At 41.7% G+C, this 20931-nt stretch overlaps 1 protein-coding gene across 3 annotated transcripts in view; it reads left to right on the top strand.

The window, feature by feature from the left end:
• gnpat (glyceronephosphate O-acyltransferase) overlaps positions 1 to 20931 on the top strand; it is a 158013-nt gene that overhangs the window by 99693 nt on the left and 37389 nt on the right. For all 3 annotated transcript variants that reach the window (XR_007892053.1, XM_051644846.1, XM_051644847.1), the window contains exons 9-10: positions 11739 to 11869; positions 17445 to 17668. Coding sequence is in view for 2 of the 3 variants with exons in the window: in XM_051644846.1 (XP_051500806.1) it covers positions 11739 to 11869; positions 17445 to 17668 (355 nt within the window). In the remaining variant the exon portion in view is untranslated. The remainder of the gene's footprint in view (positions 1 to 11738; positions 11870 to 17444; positions 17669 to 20931) is intronic.

The following is a 20931-nucleotide window of genomic DNA, read 5'->3' as shown; positions in this document are numbered from 1 at the left end:
TATTGGCCAAATAAGACTTTGTCCCTGAATTTGAGCTAAAACAATAATGACACTTCCTAATTTATCATTAATAGGTTTGAGACATTTGAATTGTAGATGTTTACTTATCAGGATAATGACTCTTACTCAAGCCAGCAATAAAGAAAACATGCCCACCCCCTATCTTCCCAAATTTTTCAGCTTCCTGTGGAGAAAGGTGCATTTCTTGAAGAAACGCTGTCATATTTCTTATGCTTAAATAAGAGAAATAACCTTCCTTCTTTTAAGGGTGCCCCAACCCATTCACATTCCATGAGGAGAGAGACAATCCACTCATATTAACATTCGACATTTTGACTTATAAGAAAAAAAATAAATCGTGTGTCAAAAATAAGATTATAAAGACCACATTCCAACATTAATGCAACAATCAAAACCCGAACATCCCCCAGAACAAAAAAAAAAAAAAGAAAAAAAAGGAAAAACATGCGCATTAACCCCGTGCATGAAAGAGTCAACTGGTGTCCATCCCTCTAAACTCAAACAGACAATCTTGCTGTCGGATTGCTCAAGTCCAGTGTTTCTATACAAATTTTGTGAGACAGAATTACACAGCAAAAGATAATCTATAAAACGAAATAAGCACAAAGAGCATTTAGATTCATCTGTAAAACTGTCCTGAAAGTGTGTTACTCTACAAAATAAACTCCAGCCGATAGGCGGAACCAGCACAAAAAGAGTGCGCAGATTCCTCAAACAATGAAGCGAATGTTCAGTGAGCCATTCTCTCGGCTACAACGTGAGTACAAACAAATGATTTACTCACTCCAATGACTTTGCAAAAATACTCCACAAAATAAACTCCAGCCAATAGGCGGAATAAGCACAAAGAGCGTGTAGATTCATCCATAAAACTGTCCTGAAGGTGTTACACTCTATAAAATAAACTCCAGCTGATAGGCGGAACAAGTGCAAAAAAAGCTTGCAGATTCCTCAAACAGTCAAGCGAATGTTCAATGAGCTGGCCCAATCGGGCTGTGGGCATGTGAATGTTTTACGGCCATCCCTAGCATCTATTCTTGTAGGGCTTTACTGGTTGTTTAGATCAGTGTTACTATCAGAAATAATTGGTAATTATTTTAGTTATTAATTAACATTTAAATTAATTAATTGAATCTAACTCATTAAAACCTCGTATGGGGCTCCAGTAAATGTAGTGTGCTACATTTAGGAGCGGGTTTGGTTATCAGCAATAATTAATAATTATCAAAGATAATTATTAATTATTAAAATCAACAGAACATTGATGAGAATCAGTGTTAGCTTTTACTAATCCTTTAAATCAACAATTATCAAAGATAATCGTTAATTGTTAACATCGATGAAACATTAATTAAAATTAACACTAGCTTATTGATCATTCAAATTCAACAATCATCAAAGATAATTATCAATTATCAAAAATCAATAGAATATTAATAAGGATAAATTTTGACGGGGCACCACCCTGGAGTCAGGGACTAATAACCAGATAGTATAACAGTCTCATTATTAGATTGTTTTCTTAGGAAAATTGACATCCGAAGAATATAGATTTTCGGGGAAAAAACAATGAATGAAGGCTTGAATCCGAGCACTGACATCCCGTCAGCATGACACAGGTGTATGCAAAACAAACCAAAGCACTTCTCTTTGTAATATAACAAAGTTTATTTATGCAGTAATATCAATTAATAATTAATACAATGCAGTCAATAAACTTCCAACTTACAACTACAAATTAAACAGTGATATGATTAGATATGGAAACTAAAATAATCCTATAACACATGAGGGTGTGTGTGTGTGTATGTGTGTGTGTGTAAGAAAGGATGTGCACAAAATGGCTGACGTGCTCTCGTGGAGAGTATGTCACGCGAGACTTCCGGCCAGAGAATATGGCCGCGAATGTGGGCGGAGAGAAACCAGTCAATGGTGTCTACCAGTTACCGTGTGTATTCGCTTGTACAATAGCTCAGGGACAAAGCTGAGCTTTATCACGAAGCTATCTACTAGCCAAAAATGTGTCCGAGAATGTTTGTGAGGGATCGCGCGCACGCGTGTGTGTGTGTGGTTGGTACGAGAGAGAGAGAGAGAGAATTAAGTGACGGCCCCAAAGCCGATTTCGCGATCGTGGGAGAGAAAGCAGCTGTTAGTTTATCACTCAGTTTGCCGGTCTCACCCGCGATGGCGGAAATGCACAACAGCCCAATGTGGTTGGACTACAATACAGCAAATCAAATTCGTGATAATTAATACCCTGAGTAATAATAATGAGCGGACATGGCGGTCCGTAAACTGTACAAGCAATAACCTTGATACACAAGAATAACACACTATAATATTCTGTCTCTGCCCAGACGTAAACCTCTACTTGAATCGCATGAGGATGCAGAATGTATGTTCATCCGTCCTTTAACTCTGACTCGGTTCCTTGAGGCTTGGGTGATGACGGGAGGCCGTTTCCTCGCTCTGTCGGCAGGCGGTACGGCTGCTGATTCTCGGCGGGCTGGTGGAGAAATCAGCGACATTGACTTGATTGAAGATGGAAGAGAAATCTTTTATCTCTTCACTTCTGCATTCAAATGGATGAAGATGCGGATTGCTCGGCGGTCTCCTTCGGATCCGTTAGAATGTTCGGTGGAACACAGAGTAATCTCAACTCATCCAGCGTGATGGAGATTTTATGGCCACAGTTTCAAGTCGGACATTACTTCCTTGTGCCACGAGGCTGCACCTGAGAGCAGCGATGAGCTGCGTCTACACACGGCGAGCAAAGTTGCTGGAAGCAAATCCCGGAAGCATTTCAGAGGTATTTCTACTCCTTATGATGTTATGGTTGAGGTGCGATCTGTTGTGTGCCTCATCCAATAGGAGTTGAGAGTTCGATCCTTTAGTGAGCAAGGCTTCATGGGATTTGTAGTCTGTTTTGGACTCCCTTTGTTTGATTTTGGCATGGTTTTTATCAGTAAGATTTATGACCTGGTATGTGGGGGCCTGAGTTAGGTTTTACGACTGTGTTAGGCCTGCCTTTGTCTTCTATCTGAATACATGAGGCCCAACATTCTCAATTTGGCTGGGAATATCAGTGCAAAAGCGACCTTCCGTTGATGTAAAAGTTTCTTGCATTCCTTGAATTGATCATGTTTCTCTCATCAAATTCGCAAAGCCTGGGAACAAGAAAATGCTGTGGTTCTTCCAAGAAAGCCCTCCTTTAATCCTCACCTCTCATAACACAAGATCTTTGGAATTCGGGGCCTGTTTCCCTCCACGGATTGCCGAGCAGGAACACTCTGAGCTCACTCAATTTCCAGTTTATGGCCTGCTATGTCGAGAAGTTTCTGAAAGAGCCCACCTAGGAACTTCAACATATCCTGTCCCTCTTCTCCCTCAGGAACTCCGACGATACAGACGTTATTCCACCGGCTATGGTTTTCCAATGTCCTCCAACTTCTCCCAGACACGCTCCAAATCCACCTTAGTCGCTAGTGGATTAGCAGTTAATTCCCTCTCCGATGACTCCAGGTAATCTATCCATTTCTCAACATCCCCCACTCTTGTAACCACATCAGAGAACTTCGCCTCCATGGCAGTGATCAATCGACGTATCACAGCAAGATCCTCCAAGTCAGCAATGACCTTCGTCAGCATTGCCGACATGTTCAACATCTCTTGCTGCATTTCCCGCACCTCCCAGACTAAGTCGACTCCCAGGCTTGCAACCTGCTAGGGGGCATCAACTTGAGCACGTAAGTGTCTTTAAATGTCTCCAGAGCCCGAGGATTTTGAGTTCTTTGACATATTGTCCTCCTTAAACAGTTATGGAATGGAGTGTATTGAATCTCACCAGTTTATGTCATTTAAAAGTATTAAAACTAGCAAAGTACGCAGAGCTCGCCGTTCACATGTCCGAACCTTGCATGGCATCACGTGACTCCCCGGGGCTCATCAACCTTGACTGATAATCCATGTAGGAGAAGGAAAACTCTGACTCCAAACCTCCGCTGCCTTGCAGCTATACCCATTCCTGGGAAAGGCTTCGGGAGTAAATTCCCAGGAAAAATCCAGAGACAAAGTTTCTAAGGCAGTCCATTGCTGACACATTACCATGGTTCTGGCAACTCCTGCGACAACAACGGTGCCAAGCTTTACTGGCTTATGCCTTTTCCTTGGGTTACATTGGTGAAGTGGATAGGACAGACCTGCTGCATGGGCAACAGCCTGCTTCCCGAAATACTGCCCAGGCCTGCACCATGGAATGGAGAGGATACTCCAGTGTCGCTTGAGCATGATGGCACAAAACTGAAAAACAGCAGTTACCTGTTATAAGCCAAGCTCGACTGGCGTAGAGCATGGCGTCAGGGGTGGTTTTCAACAGTGGGAGGGACCATCACGCCTCATTGGACAGCTACCACCCGCCTTAAGCTCAGTAGCCCCCAACCAATAAGGTGCTGTCCCGCCACGGTCCACCTGCCTCATTGGGTGCATGGGGCTTAGGGCCCCATAGCCCGACAAGCGGATTGGAACCTGGCACCAGACAAACAACTGAGACTGCAAGTGGATATCGCTGCACTGCAGGAAACTTGCTGGCCAAAATCTGACACCTTATGAGAAAAGGACTACACTTTCTTCTGGTGGGGAAAGGTTGCAAGCAACAACAGAGAACATGGTGTTGGCTTTACAGTCAAGAACTCACTGCTGAAGATGACAGAGGCTGGCAAAAGCGGATCCGAGGGGATCTCCTCCCTAGAACTTCACACTAGTGACGGGCTTGTCCACCTCATCAGTGCTTATGCTCCTACACTCTACTCCTCGCAAGAGGCGAAGGACGAGTTCTAAGACCAACTGCAGACAGCAATCAGTAAAAGTCTGTATCTGGCAAAACAATCACAGAAAGGAACAAGCAGATGGAGCATTACAAGCATTACTCTGAGCTGTACAGCACGGTCAACGTGATCTCTGAATCTGGACTGGAAACCATCGAACCTCTGTCTGTCATGGAACAGCTCGATGAACTACCAAACTTGGATGAGTTGAGCAAAGCCACAGACAATTTGCCTTCTCACAAAGCACCAGGGCTCGACGTAATTCTGAGATATGAGAGACTGCAACATCGTTACCCTGTACAAAATAAGGGAGACCGAAGTACCTAACAATTACAGAGGCATATCTCTGTTAAGCATCGTCGGCAAAGTCTTTGCTAGGACAGTCCTGAATATACTGCAAAAGCTAGCAGACAGAGTCTACCCTGAATCATAGCATGGGTTTAGGCCAGAACACGGTACAATAAACATGAGTTTCTCCCTTTGACAGCTTCACGAGAAATGCATAGAGGCAGCCACTGTACATTGCCTCCATCAAACTAACCAAGGCCTTTGACCTGTGAATATGCTGGAGGAAACAGGTAGACAAGTATCTATATCCACAGTAAAACGAGTCCTATATCTACAGCTTGCAAGTGCACATGGGGACAAAGATCCTTTTGGAGAAATGTCCTCTGGTCTGATGAAACAAAAATGTATCTGTTGACCATCATTATGTTTGGAGGAAAATGGTTGAGGCAAAATGGCTTAAGGACAACAAAGTCAAGGTATTGGAGTGGCCATCACAAAACCCTGACCTCAATCTGATAGAAAATATGTGGGCAGAACTGAAAAAGTGTGTGCGAGCAAGGAGACCTACAAACCTGACACAGTTACACCAGTTCTGTCTGGAGGAATGTGCCAAATTCCAGCAACTTATTGTGAGAAGCTTGTGGAAGGCTACCCAAAACGTTTTACCCAAGTTAAACAATTTAAAGGCAATGCTACCAAATACTAACAAAGTGTATGTAAACTTCTGACCCACTGGGAATGTGAGGAAAGTAATAAAAGCTGAAATAATTCATTCTCTCTACTATTATTCTGACATTTCACATTCTTAAAATAACTGTAGTTATCCTAACTGTCCTAAGACAGGGAATGTTTTCTACAGTTAAATGTCAGGAATTGTGTAAATGTATTTGGTTAAGGTGTATGTAAACTTCTGACTTCAACGTTGAAGTGACCTAGTCAACGATAGGACGGGGTTTCCTCCAGAGCCCATACGCTACTGTGGGTGCCGCTGGATTTCGGACTTCGCTCAGAACGCTTTCCCATACTTTTCGATCCATGGCAATGGCCTTGGCATCACAGAGGGTGGATCGTCGGTTTCAGGTCTTCTTCAATTTGTTTTGACCATGTCGTCTTGGGCGCTGCTCTTTGAACTTTCCACTCTGTTGGACGTTTTGCCAGAGAAGCTGGTACGGTGTCCTGGTGATGCTCATTCTGCAGATGTGCCCGAACCATCTCAGTCTTATTTGGATCGCTTCCTCGACCGTTGGCTGGTGGTCGCATCTTATTCGGATGGTTTCATTTTGGATGCGGTTGTGGAGGGAGATACTAAGGATCTGCCGCAGGCATTGCATTTGGAAGACCTCGAGCTTGTTTAGGTCTTGCTTCAGTAGAGTCCATGTTTCTGACCCGTATAGGAGAATTGGCAGGATCAGCGTCCGGAAAAGGAGTATTTTGGTCTTAATGGAGATGTTGGCCCTTTTCCATAGGCACCACTTGAGCGAAATGAATGCTGCGGTTGCTTGGCCGATTCTGCCGTGGACATCAGTTGAAGACGCCACTTTCTTCTCCTGCACCACGGATCCTAGGTACTTGAATTCCTGAACCTGTTCGATCTGGGCTCCATCGAGGTGGACATTGGCCGGTGACCCATCCGTTGTCAACTTTGGTCTTGTCTGCGTTGATTTTGAGGCAATACCCTCGGCGATGCTAGAATGTCAGTAGCTTCGGTGTCAGTATCGGCGAAGATCGCGCTGTTGTTGGCGAACATCAAATCGGTCACGTAGATGTTCTCGTCACACTGAACTCCACGCCTTCCCTCGAATGCTTTTCTCATAACAGCGTCAAATCACAGTGTTGAAGAGCAGAAGAGAGGCATCTCCTTGGCAGACACCGGTTTGGATGGGAAACTCATTCCGTATCCGCAGGTTGAGCTGTCGTATGACGTTTTCAGGAGTCGAATGATCTTGTTGGGGATATGCTTGGTCTCCAATGCTCTCCATGGGGCTGGCCAGTGGACACAGTCGAACGCAGACTTGAAGTCTATAAAGACGATGATGGTACGCTTCCCACATCTAATCCTTTCTTCCATCAGTTGACGAATGGCAATGATTTGATCACAGCATACACGGTTCAGCCTAAATCCTGCCTGTTCTTCTCGACTGGTCTGTTCACGATGTTTCTGCAGCCTGGATTGGATTATCTTCATAAAAGCTTAGCTGCTAATGGACAAGAGGCTGATGCCGCGGTAGTTTTTGCACTCCCGATTATCGCCTTTCTTCAGTATTGGCATTATCATGGCTTTTTTCCAAGAAGATGGTATTCGTTCGGAGTGCCAGATAAGTGACGAGGGCGTGAAGTCGGTGCAGCAGGACATCTCCTCCCGCCTTGATCACCTCGGCGGTGACCTGATCGACTCGGGGTGCTTTTCCATTCTTCAGTGATCTGATAGATGTTTTCACTTCAACTGTAGGTTCGTCGTCGAGGAATGGATTCACTGGTGGGTCGATAGGCGCTGGCTCTGCTGGTGGTCCTTGAGGTGGATTGTGATTGTATAGTTCTTGGAAAATTTCTTTCCACCATTGCAGGCGTTCGCTGGGAGACCTCACAAAGGTTCCATCCTCTTTCTTGATGTTGTCATTGGTCGACTTGGTCTTTTCACTCAGTCTCTTGAGCGTTTGGTACAGAGTCCGGTACTCTTGCCTAGATGCAGCTTCCTGGATATCAGCTGCTATGTTATTCCAGTAGGCTTCTCGTTCTGTCTTCATCATCTGCCGAACTTCTTGGTTCAGGTGCCGGTATTGGTCAAGATCTATGTGTTTGGCTCGCTTTCGCTTGTCCACCAGGTTCAGTCATTCGTCCGAGATCCATGGTTGCGTCCGGCGGCGGTTTGGTGGGCAGAGAGGAGCTGCACTTTCTAGGATCGCTTGTGATATCTGCTGTTCTTCGTCATCCAAATCATCCAACTGAGCTAGCATTGCGAATTTGTTGGAGAGAGCAATTTGGAATTCTTGCTTGGTTACTGGTCCCCTCATTGCACAAACGTCCTTTAGCGATGATCGAAAGCAGGAGCTGATCAGAAAATAATCCAAGACAGCCGTGTCCTTGCCGGATGGATGGTGCCATGTAAGCTGATGTTTGCGTGGATGTTGGAAGTGGCTGTTTCCGATGATCAGGTTGTTGAATGCAGCAAAGCACAGTAGGCGTAGAACGTTGTCGTTGTTTGTTCCCATGCCGAACCTGCCCAACGTCCCTTCCCATCCGGCCCTGTCCATACCAACATGGACATTGAAGTCAAGGATAACCAGATCACATCCAGGGATCGTACCCAGCGCATCTTGCAGATGGGTGTAGAAGTCATCCTTCATGTCGTCAGGGCTGACATCGGTGGGCGCATATATGGACACTGCATGCGTCGTGACTGTGCCGTCGATGGTCGGGATTGCCAGATGGTTTGAAAATGGTTGGAAGGCTATCACGCTTCGTGTTGTCCTGCTGTCGACCATGAACCCAACACCACCTTGTCTCTTATCGCCACCGGAATAGTATAATATCGTTTCGTCGCTGTCTGGCACGTGGATGGTCGTAGTTCTGGAGCTAGTGAGTCGAAGTTCAGATAATGCAGCAATCGAAATTTTGCAATTCGTAAGTTCAGCTGCTATGCAATGATCTCTTTCTGCCCAACGTGATGTCCTGTCAGTACGTTCCACGCAGCGAGTCAAATTTCCATTTTTGGCTTGATTTGTTTTGGTACTTCGGCCAGTAGTCCATTTCTCACCAGCACCCTGGGTCCCCAATGCTGGCGCACCGGTTGCCCTGGATGCGGTAGCATGAGCACATGAATTTGATCCGTTTTCCTTTTGGTTTCTTGCCTGGTTTTACGGCCCCTTGGCGGGAGACCAACCCTCCTCATTTCTCAGCCGGGCTTGGGACCGTCCATGGCAGAGTTTCAACTGTAGGTGGGAGGAGTTAGCCAGTGACAGAGACCTGTGGAGGCAGGAACTAGGCAGAGCCCTCCACAGGGGGGAAACTAAGTTGAAGTTGGCAGCTGTCTGTTGCTGCCTGTGTTGTGTTGACGGCTTTTTTCAGAGGCTGGCAGCTGAAGAAAGCTGTCAACGCTGTAAATCAGTAGGTGGGAGCAGTTAGCCAGTTACAGAGACCTGTGAAGGCAGGAAATAGGCAGAGCCCTCCACAGGGGAGAAACTAAGTTGAGGCTGGCAACTGTCTGTTGCTTGTGTTGTGGCAGCTGAAGAAAGCCATCAACGCTGTAAAAACTAGACAACCACTCCAGCAGACACCGGCATGAGATGCGGTCATTGCGGTAGAGTCTGCCACTCAACCACGCTGCACTCAAGGACCCCATGGTGCAGAAATATAGTCTCTCGAGACTGACAGGAGCCATTGGACGTGCGCAGCATGGGATTATCTATCAGTGGGCAGGGCTTCCTGTGAGACTGAGAGAATTTAAGAAACATGGATGAGGTTTTTATGGCATTAAAAGGGTCATGAAATGGAGAATCAAATTTTCCTTGATATTTTGACATACAATTATTAGAGGTAGCTATACCATAAAAACAAATCAAACCCTTGGCCCCGCCCACTGGTGTGCAATTGAAGTCAAGAGAGCATGCCTTTTGTGGTTAACTATTACTAACATAACACCTCAGGTGACCCATCTGGACTATTTTTGATAATTTTTTAATATATTCATGCACTAGGCCACTTGATACATATCTTGTGCCACTTTTAAAAGACGTAGTGTCAAGTTACAACTTAGGAGAAGCAATTCTCTTTCACTCAGCTGCTGCCTGTGTTGCTTTGAGCACAAACACGACATGGACACGTTCTTTCTCCCATCTGCGCTATTTTTATTTGATATTTTCAAATATTTTTATATTTATTGTCGGTGTATGTAAACGTAGAACGTCTTTGATGATGGACGTCTTCGACCATTTCGGTGTGTTTCCGCCAATGTGCACCTCACTGCGCCTTCAGTATGTATGTGTGTAATTTCACCTTTCTTTGGACTATGTATGTGCGTTTTTTTTTTTTTTTTTTTCGGCTCATGTCAGCATGGATTGCTTGTGAGCAGACAAAATACGATTCAAGCGTTGCAAAGGAACTGTTATTGAAGGAGGGGGCAGTTAAAAACACTTCAAAAACGTAAGTAAACCATTTCATTCATGAATATTTCAAATGTCATGAACGTTTGATAGTTTATGGTGCTGAGTGTTAACAGTTGTGCTTGAGATGAACAGTTTAATATATTCAGATGCAATGTGTTGGATGTGCGTTGTGTGTAAACCCTGCAATTTTGTTTTATAATGTTCTTCCAATTGAGTGCTGAATTTGAGGGGCTGCATGATGTTAGACAATCATAACAGTCAGCGTTCACGTTGAAGTTTTAAGGAGGCGCTTAGGCCAAACCCAAGCGTTTCAGACAGTGGGCTAAAAACAGGGTGGAAAATGATCGTATATTACTAAATTGTGACTGTTTTGGTGCAAAACATTATTTCATAACATTATCAGTGGACCACAGGGAAGATAATAAAATTATTAAAAAAAACAATAGCATTTCATGACCCCTTTAAAAAAAAAAATCAGCGTTCGCCCAAGCAAATTCAGTGATTTGGCGATTCATAAGTGCTTAATAAGCTTCTCATCTGACATGCGCATCTGTGTTTCATGTGAGCGTCACGTGCCCTATCTCTGGAGTACTGAAATGAGTCCAGCAGGCTTCCCGATATTTACATGAGGGGGCAGAGTGGAATCACCCGTGCTACGCAATAATTTTTGACACAGGAAAACCCCTGAAAAAACATCTTCACAGAACGGGACGACTCCAAAAGAAGTCAAGAAAATAAAGAGGAGCTTATTGAAACAGGTGTGACATCTGTTCACAAAAGCCAACAGAGAGCAGAAAAATTGAATCTGCAAACTGTCACATGGCGATAATCATTCATAGTACAAGCAATTTGTTTTACCTCCCCAAATGAAGCAGACACAAGAATATTATGAAAGACAAAAGATGCAGTCCACATTAATTTGCTCTCTTTTTTTTTTTTTTGCAAGAAGTGTTTATTTAATATTTATTTTCTGCAAGAAGTGTATACATAATTTTGGTTATTTTCTGCAAGATGTGTTTTTTTAACTTGTGCATTATTTAATTTTTTGCATTGCTTTGGGAAGATCTTGAGTTTCTTGAGGAAATTTTATATTTATTATACTGGTCAACAACATATCAGACTGAAATGTGGCATTATGTGAAATTTTGTTTATGGTAAGAATGATTTAAAACCAAGTTGAATGTTTAATGATTTTGTGATATCAAAATCTCTATTGGTTGACACTTTATATTGTCATATATATCGTCATATTGCCCAGTCCTACAGTGAACATTCTGCCAAACTTTTGTGTTCAACTAAAAAAAAGAAAATCAAACAGGTTTGGAATAACATGAGTGTGAGTAAATGGCGGAATTTTAATCTTTGGGTGAACTTTTCCTTTAAGTGCCTAAGCTGCAGCCTTGTGAAAACCATCTTGCAAGGCTGTCCCATTAAAATGCTAAAATACTTGTTGATTCTTTTTGTGGTGAAACATTCATTTCTTATTTCTGTTACTTTCTCTCAGGGTCTGTTGAAGGCCCGGCGGGTCTTGAGTGAGGACTATGGCAGCATGCATGTGTACTTTGGTCATCCTGTATCAGTCCGCAGTCTGGCAGAGGGAAAAATAAACCGATCTCAGTACAACCTGCTGTCCAGGTACCACACATGCAGTCAGACAGTAGTGCTTTTAGGCATATTCACTCATAACAAGTCTTTAAATTGAAACAATGCATTGCTTCAACACTAGATATGAACCAGATCTTCACACCAGATACGAAAATTCAGATACAAGATTTTTTTCCCAGAGATTATTTATTTAGTTACAGCAGGGTTGAAAGAGTCCACATTGAAAATGTAAGAATCAAAATCTAATTTAAACCTTGAAGTAAACAAAGTTTTAGGAATTTGAAAAATGTTACATGATATTGATGAAACGCCTAATGTTTTCAGAAGAGCTACAGCCCCGAATAAACCCCACCTGATCTTTATGTATAAGAGATGTCATAACTTAATCGGTTAACCAGAATTTTTGACAGTATTTTAACGTCTAGCTGGATCAGGGAAATCCATCAAAAGATTAAAGTCTCCACCCAATATTATATCATGAGAGGTGCCAGCGGCTTGCAACATCCCTTCAAGATCTATAAAAAAAAAACACTGATCATCAGCGTTAGGTGTGTAAATATTAGCCAAAAGACCACATTCCAACATTAATGCAACAATCAAATCCCGAACTTCCCCCAGAACCAAACAAACAGAAAAAAAAAAAAAAAACGTATGTATTAACCCCGTGCATGACCGCGCCAACCGGCATCAATCCCTCTAAACTCAAACAGTCCATGTACTCCTACGAGAGTCCCCGCGACAACTCTGCCGTCGGATTGCTCAAGTCCGGTGCTTCTATACAAATTTTGTGAGACAGAATTTCACAACAGAAAATAATCTATAAAACAAACTCCATCCATAGGGGGCATAAGCGCAAAGAACGTGCAGATTCATCCACAAACTGTCCCGAAGGTGTGTTATTCCACAAAACAAATTCCAGCCACTAGGCAGAATCAACACAAAATGAAACAAAATAGGCGCTCAGTTTCCTGGGACAGTCAAGAGAATGATCAGTGAGTCAGGCTCACTCAGCTGCATCGAGAGCATCACACAATGACTTACTCATTCCATTGACTTTATAAAGGACATTGCTTGCTGTCGGCATGTGAATATTTTGCGGCCATCCTTTAGTATCTATTCTCAGTTTGGCCGGGAACATCAGTGCAAAAGCGACCTTCCGTTTATTTAAGAGTTTCTTGCATTTCTTGAATCGATCACGTTTCTCTCTTGTCGAATTTGCAAAGTCTGGGAACAAGAAAATGCTGTGGTTCTTCCAAGAGAGCCTTCCTTTAATTCTCGCCTCATGTAACACAAGCTCTTTATCGGATGATCTCAGAAATTTGGCCTGTCTCCCTCAGCAGATCTCCAAGCTGGAACTCTGTGAGCTCGCTCGATTTCCAGCTTATGGCCTGTTATGTCGAGCAGACTCGGGAAGTGCCCGTCCAGGAATTTCACCATATCTCGGCCTTCTTCATTCTCAGGAATTCCAACAATTCGGATGTTGTTTCGCCAATTACGATTCTCAAGGTCTTCCAATTTTTCCCAAACGAACTCCAAGTCCGCCTTGGACGCTAGTCTCTCCGATGACTCCAGATAATTGATCCGTTTCTCATCATCTGACGCTCTTCTAACCAACTCAGTGAATTTCATCTCCATGGCAGTGATCGATTGATCGTATTACAGCAAGATCCTTCAAGTCAGCAACGACCTTTGTCAGCATTGCCGTCATGTTCGACAGTTGACGCTAGATCTCTTCCACCGCACCGGCTGAATTAAGTCCCGGGCTTTCGGCCGGTTGTTCAGGGGCTTCAGCTTGAGCATGTAAGTGTCTTTTAATGTCTCCAGAGCCAGAGGATTTTGAATTCTTTGACATATTGTCTTCATAGAACAGTTATGAATCTCACAAGATTATGACACAAGTATTAAAACTAGCAAAGTGCCCAGAGCTCCCCATTCAGACATCCGAACCTCGCATGGCACCACGCGACTCTCCAAGTGTTATGGATCTTAACCCCACTGAGCTTTTGTGGGATCAGCTAGACTGTAAGGAAGTGCCCGATGTAGGGCTTTACTGGTTGTTTAGATCAGTGTTACTATCAGAAATAATTAATAATTATTTCTGTAGTTATTAATCAATATTTAAATTAATTAATTGGATCTAACTCCATAAAACCTCATATGGGACTCCAGTAAATGTAGTGTGCTACGTTTAGGAGCAAGTTTGGTTATTAGCAATAATTAATAATTATCAAAGATAATTATTAAAATCAATAGAACATTGATGAGAATCACCAATTCACACTAGCTTATTGATCATTCAAATTCAATCAAAGATAATTATCAATTATCAAAAATCAGTAGAATATTAATAAGGATTAACATTGATGGGGCACCACCCTGGAATCAGGGACTAATAACCGAATATTAAAACAGTCTCAATATTAGATTGTTTTCTTAGGAAAATCGACATCCGAAGAATATCGATTTTCGGGAAAAAAAATAATGAATGAAGGTTTGAATCCGAGCACTGACATCCCGTCAGCATGACACAGGCGTATGCAAAACAAACCAAAACACTTCTCTTTGTAATATAAACAAAGTTTATTTATGCAATAATATCAATTAATAATTAATACAATGCAGTCAATAAACTTCCGACTTACAACTACAAACTAAACAGTGATATGATTAGATATGGAAATAAAATAATCCTATAACACATAAGGTGTGTGTGTGACTGTGTGTGACTGTGTGTGTGTGTGTGTGTGTGTGTGTGTGTGTGTGTGTGTGTGTGTGTGTGTGTGTGTGTGTCAGTGTGGTTAGTGAGAGAGAGAGAGATTATTAAGTGACAGCCCGAAAGCTGATTTCGCGATAGCTGGAGATAAAGCAGCTGTGTTCATCACTCAGAGATGCGGTTTTACGAGCGGGGCTCGTAAAAGTCCTGCGTTATTTGACTCTAATGGATGAACTCAGTTTCTGTCTCGCCCGCAATGGCGAAAATGCACAACAATCCAATTTGGTTGGACCACAATACAGCAAAACAAATTTGTGATAATTAATACCCTGAGTGTTAATAATGAGCGGACATGGCGGTCCGTAAATTATACGAGCAAAAACCTTGAAACACAAGAATAACACGCTATAATATTCTATCTCTGCCCAGACGTAACCTCTTACTTGAATCGCATGAGGACACAGGTAGAATGTGTTTTCCTCCATCCTTTAACTTTGACCCGGTTCCTTGAGGCTCGTGTGATGACGGGAGGCCGTTTCCTCGCGCTGTCGGCGGGCGGTACGGCTGTTGATTCTTGGCGGGCTGGCGGAGAACTCAGAAATGTCGACTTGATTGAAGATGGAAGAGAAATCTTTAATCTCTTCACTTCTGTAGGCCAACGGATGAAGATGCGAATTGCTCGGCGGTCTCCTTCGGATCCGTTAGAGTGTTCGGTTGAACACAGAGTAATCTCAACTCGTCCAGCGAGATGGAGATTGTATGGCTACAGTTTCAAGTCGGACATTACTTCCTTAAGCCACGAGGTTGCACCGGAGAGCAGCAAAAAGCTACGTCCGTATTCGGTGAACGAAGTCGTTGGAAGCAACTCTGGAAGCATTTCAGAATTATTTGAAGTCCTGATGATGTCATGTTTGAGGGACGTTCTGTGGTGTGCCTCATCCAATAGGAGTTGAGAGCTCGATCCTTTAGAGGGCAAGGCTTCATGGATCTGTAGTCTGTTTTGGACTCCCTTTGTTTGATTTTGGCGCGATTTTTATCAGTAAAATGTACGACTTGGAAGGTGGGGGCTTGAGTTATGTTTTTATGACTGTTAGGCCTGCCTTTGTCTTCTATCTGAACACATGAGGCCCAACACCGATAAGACAGCCACATCTATGGCAAGTGCTACAGGAAGTGTGGTGTGAAATGTCACCTGAGTATCTGGACAAACTGACAGTTATAATGCCAAGGATCTGCAAAGCTGTCATTGCTGCACGTGGAGGATTTATTTATGAGAACTGTTTGGAGTAGTTTAAGTTCTGATTTTTTTTTTTTCAAATTGTAATTGTATTTTTCACGTTATTAATGTCCTGATTATACATGGTGATCAGTTGAATGCCACTTTGGTGAATAAAGCACCAATTTCTTTCCATAAGAGCAAAACTACATTATTCCAAACTTTTGGCTGCCAGTGTATATATATCATTGTCTGTCTTAGCTGACAAATAGCTTTTCCCTGTCTAATAATCAATGTGGGCGATTTAAAAGAGCGCGCTAATAAAACGTGCCGTCATCCATAGCAACGAGGTCAACTCCGCCTTACTCTTATCTTAAGATTTCCTTAGTAAAACTTGCTCTTAGCAATTTTTTAATAAGTTTTAAGCAAAAACTTCTAGATAGGAACTCTTTGGAGAACTCCAAGTGGTAAGATAAAAATCTTTGTGAAGACAGGCCCAGATTCTAAAGTGATGACTGAGGCGACACTTAAGTGTTGTGAAATAAGGACTACAGTGATGTCTACTCAAAATGGCCATCCTCAACCACTGAATCAGAATATTTTATCAAAATCAATATTTTTGTCAAAATGATTGCTGTCCCTTTGTCGTTGCGCTCCATTTGGTTGAGAGGCATGTGCACGCACTCCATGAAGTAAGACTATTTTAAGGAATAATAACTTGCTTGCTGTTGTTTTGCAAATTAGAAATGGAAACTTGTATGATTCTGAATTCATAATATTTACAAATAACAATAAATCGGTAAAATGGAAGTGAGCTTGGATTAAACAACTCTCAAGCGCATTAAACAGCACAAGGAATCTGTCAGCACCTGATACCCCACACAAACTATGTGCTTCTATAAAAGGTTTTATATAAAGTGCTTGGGTTGGACTCTTTTTAGATGCAGCTCTGTACCATTTTTCAAATACATTTTTTTCCATAAAAACATGCTTTCACTGCTGGAAAGTGAAACCTTTTATGGAGGTTTGCTGTGCTAGAGCGAAGTTATCCCACTAATCATAATGAAATTTATTATCAGCAGGGGCATAGATTCCAGTGGGGGATGGATGATAATAAAAACAAAACAAAAACAGTGGAAACATGGTTAAATGCTTCACGCTGCATGTTCAAGCCATGTCACCATGTTCAAGCCAAATCTACAGCCTTGATTATCGGTTATTTTCATCATTGATTTTAATCATTTTAATGATGTTTAGATTTTATTTATTAGTTGTTGCAGCCCTCTGAAAGCTTAGGCATGTAGCCTTTTCAAATGCTTAATTCACAGCAATGAGTTTCAATGTGTTTTATTAAAAAATGTGATGCAATTAAAAAAAATTATATTGATGGATTTTACTTGTTGGTTCAACTACGTATTACATTTGCCAAAATTCCACTATCATATAAGTTCAACACATTCTTTCTTTGTTGGAGAAAGCATACCAGTCACCATGCTACTCCTAACTAGGTTAGGATACCTCTCCAGTACTCTTAAAGAGTTTAGGAGCTGAGACCAAGTCTTAACACCTACGATCCTTTATGAATCACACTTATTCTCAAGTCTAGGAATAAGATCAAAATGACGTGATTCTTAGAATTTCTTAGAACAGTTCTGACTTCAGTGTGTTATTCTCAGGCACATTCCTCAGAAACCCAGCACTGACACTCAAAGGTTTCTGACTGATGCTGCATTCCGTCTGGTGCGCATACAGGAGGAGAACATGGTTCTAAAGCCTTGGGTCCTCATCGCCACACTGCTTCTACAGAACCCTGATGGACTGGACCTCTGTTCTCTCACAGAACAGACAGACTGGCTCAGACACCTGGCGCTGTCGCTTGGAGCATTTTTGGACTGGCCTGGTAAGGTAGTTCCAATTTGATTGGCTGACCCTTATTCTCAGAGTCAGAGTGCACAGGATTTAATCAGTCCATCAAGAAACAAATGTATATTTATGAGGTACCACCTTGCTGCAATGAGCTCTTTTGAGAGAGAACTAACAACTGGATTTGACAAGTTGTCACAATGCCAAAGTTTCAGTAGTCAATAATAATATCAGTAAAATTTCTCGATGTCGATATCACTTTCAATTCCACAGCAAAAACGTGTATGGGTCAGTGACATGAAGCTAATTTTTATGAGCTGGGCAATTCCACGAAAATGTCAACCATACCATGGAAAAATGGGGATTTCTAACTTATTTCAGTTCAACTTGCAGCCTTGATTGGTATTGTATCGTAATATAATATATCTCAGAGGTCGAAGTCTGCGTTTTTTTTTAAAAGCGTTTTAATAGTTTCTCATGATGTAAGTGCTGCTTTCACAACTGTCACATCGTATTGAAGAGATGTCACATCCGTAACGCTGGTTTTTCACCATTTATGTGAAAACGACAGTGAATAAAAAATTTCTTAGGAGTGTCAACCCTTCTAATTTCTGTGGCTATTATTTCTGTATTGTGCATTTCAATTAGCAGTTTTTGAGTTTTTACAAAGTGTGTGGTCTTCCAAAAACTCGTGTCCATTTTTGTCACATCTGTAACGCAAGCTCATTTCCCGATCTAAACTAGAAAAAAATTGTCGTCCAGACTGAAACATTTCTGATGTCTGGACTCTATCTGCAGGGGTCTATAATTATATGTTTGTTTGATATACTGGTAATGAATACTTTATATATGAAGTTAAATTTCACATTTTCACTAAAAATGTCATGCCCATAATGCTGGAATTGCCCAGCTTCACTATGATGAACATGTTTGAAGTTCAAAAAATGAGTTCAAAATCATTGTGATATTTTTTCTGTGGTTTAACTGTTGAGGGGAAAAAAAAAAAAAAAAAAACTAATTAAAAGCTGAAATTCATGTAAAAAGAAATGTTAGCACAAGTAGTTTAGAATAATATTTTATTATTATTTCTTAAAAAAAATAAGCAGTTAAGCAATTTTGTTTTAAAATATTTATTTTTAAAATATTTGTCCACCAAATTAAAGTCAGGTGGTGTAACCAAAATGTAAGAAACAATTCTGTTATGAAAAAAAATAATTATACATCACTTTGTGTGAAGTTTAAAAAAAATATCAGATATTTTGACATTTTTATGAAAAGTCACATTTTGTTCAGGTCAAATGGAGTAACATGAAGAAAACATTATATTCTTGACACAAATTCATGTTTCAAATTTCATGTCAAATTGTTGTTTTGTTTTTTTTACCTTGAAAAATATGTTTGAAAACTTTTTTGGGATTTTTGATTAACTTGTGTACACGTGTATTTAAGGTGTAAGGAAAGTATTTAATTAACTTTTACTTGTTTACACCACGTGACATTTTTTGGGAGAAAATGCTACAAATGTTTGCAAAAATGTATGTTTCATACATTTCAACATGGATACAAAGATTACATTTTTGAAAGATTTATTTTATATTTTCACCTCTGACAACCTTATGTGGCGAGGTAAAAGACAGACACAGTAGGTGTGGCGTCAGGCCTCGTTCTGTCACAACTATTAAACACACTCCCACTTAAAAAGTTACAACAAATTACAAGCAATAGAACAAATAAAATCAATAAAACAAATATTCGAATGAAGTAAACAGTGCTTGAAGATTTTCAAGTATATAACAGTATTAAGTACCATATTTTCTGGAAATAAAGTTGCACCTGACTATAAGTCGCACCAGATCAAAGCAATGTTGTTGAGAGAGAAAAAAACACAGATAAGTTGCAGCTGTTTATACATTGATGACCCAAAACATTGACAACTCACAGTTGAAGTGAATAACGTTGATCATCTCCTAACAAGGCCACATGTCAAGGTCTGGAAATTGACAGGAGTAAAGACCTGAGCGACTTTGACAAGGGCCAAATTGTCAGAGCATCTCTGACCCAGTGGCTTGTGGGGTGCTTCCGGTCAGCAGTGGTGATTACCTACTGACAGTGGTTCAAGGAGGGACAAACCACATACCGGCGACAGGGTGTTGGGCGCCCAAGGCTCATCGCTGCACGAGGGCAACGAAGGCTATCCAGTCTGGTCCGAACCGACAGGTCTACTGTGGCACAAGTCACAGAACATGTTAATGATGGATACCGGAGGAATGTGTCACAACACACAGGGCATCACACCCTGCTGCGAATGGGGCTGCATAGCCACCGAGTGCCCATGATGATCCCTTTTCACCTTCAAAAGCACTTATAATGGGCACACGAGTGTCAAAACTGGACCTTAGAGCAGCAGAAGAAGGTTGCCTGGTCCGATGAGTCCTGTTTTGTTCAAATGTGGATGGCCGTGTACATGTGCGGCATTTACCTAGGGAAGCGATGGAGTGCGATGCTCTGGGCAATGTTCTGCTGGGAAACCCTGGGTCCGGACATTCATGTGGCCGTCAATTTAACACGTGCCACCTACCTAAACATCGTTGCAAACCAGGTACACCCCTTCATGGCAATGGTATTCCCTGATGGCAGTGGCCTCATTCAGCAGGATAATGCACCACACTGCATACATTGTTCGGGTGGTTTGAGGAACGTAGTGAAAAGTTCAAGGTGTTGCCCTGGCATCCAAATTCCCCAGATCGCAATCCTCAATCCAAAATTATTGTCCTACCTCTTCTAAAGTGGTGCATAAACGGTGTTGTCACGTGGCATCTGCTACTTTTCTGAGCCCTGTTCTGGATGCACCAATTCGTTTCACAAGTCGTTTTAAGATTTTCTTTTTTTATTTTATTTTCTGGAGATTACGCGGGTGGATTTCCATTGGAATTCCAATCCTTGAAATTAGTAGGTTTAAACAAGAATACTTTTCATGTACAAAATGTTTCCTGTCAGGAAGTCAAAAATTTGTTTTTAATGCAGTCCAATGGACGATTCTGCTTTTTTGGCTGGCAAGCACCCCCTTCAGGAAGACACCTTAAAAATTTAACAGTTGTGTCAGAGGTGCATGATTTTAAGATGCTGGTATAACTCCCAATAAATGTTTTATTTTGCACATTTGAAAAGAGCATCGGGATTAGAAAATAATATTTTCTCAATAAAATAAGGGATTTGTGATACAATTTGTGAAACATTCAGAAATTGAAAAAAAAAAAAAAATTGTCAACTAAAACACTGAAATTATTGTATTGTACTGTA

This window comes from Myxocyprinus asiaticus, chromosome 19 (genome assembly GCF_019703515.2).
Source record: "Myxocyprinus asiaticus isolate MX2 ecotype Aquarium Trade chromosome 19, UBuf_Myxa_2, whole genome shotgun sequence".
Classification (NCBI taxonomy): Eukaryota; Metazoa; Chordata; class Actinopteri; order Cypriniformes; family Catostomidae; genus Myxocyprinus; species Myxocyprinus asiaticus.
The sequence above is the reverse complement of the archived record's forward strand: the minus strand, read 5'-3'. Positions and strand labels throughout refer to the sequence as shown.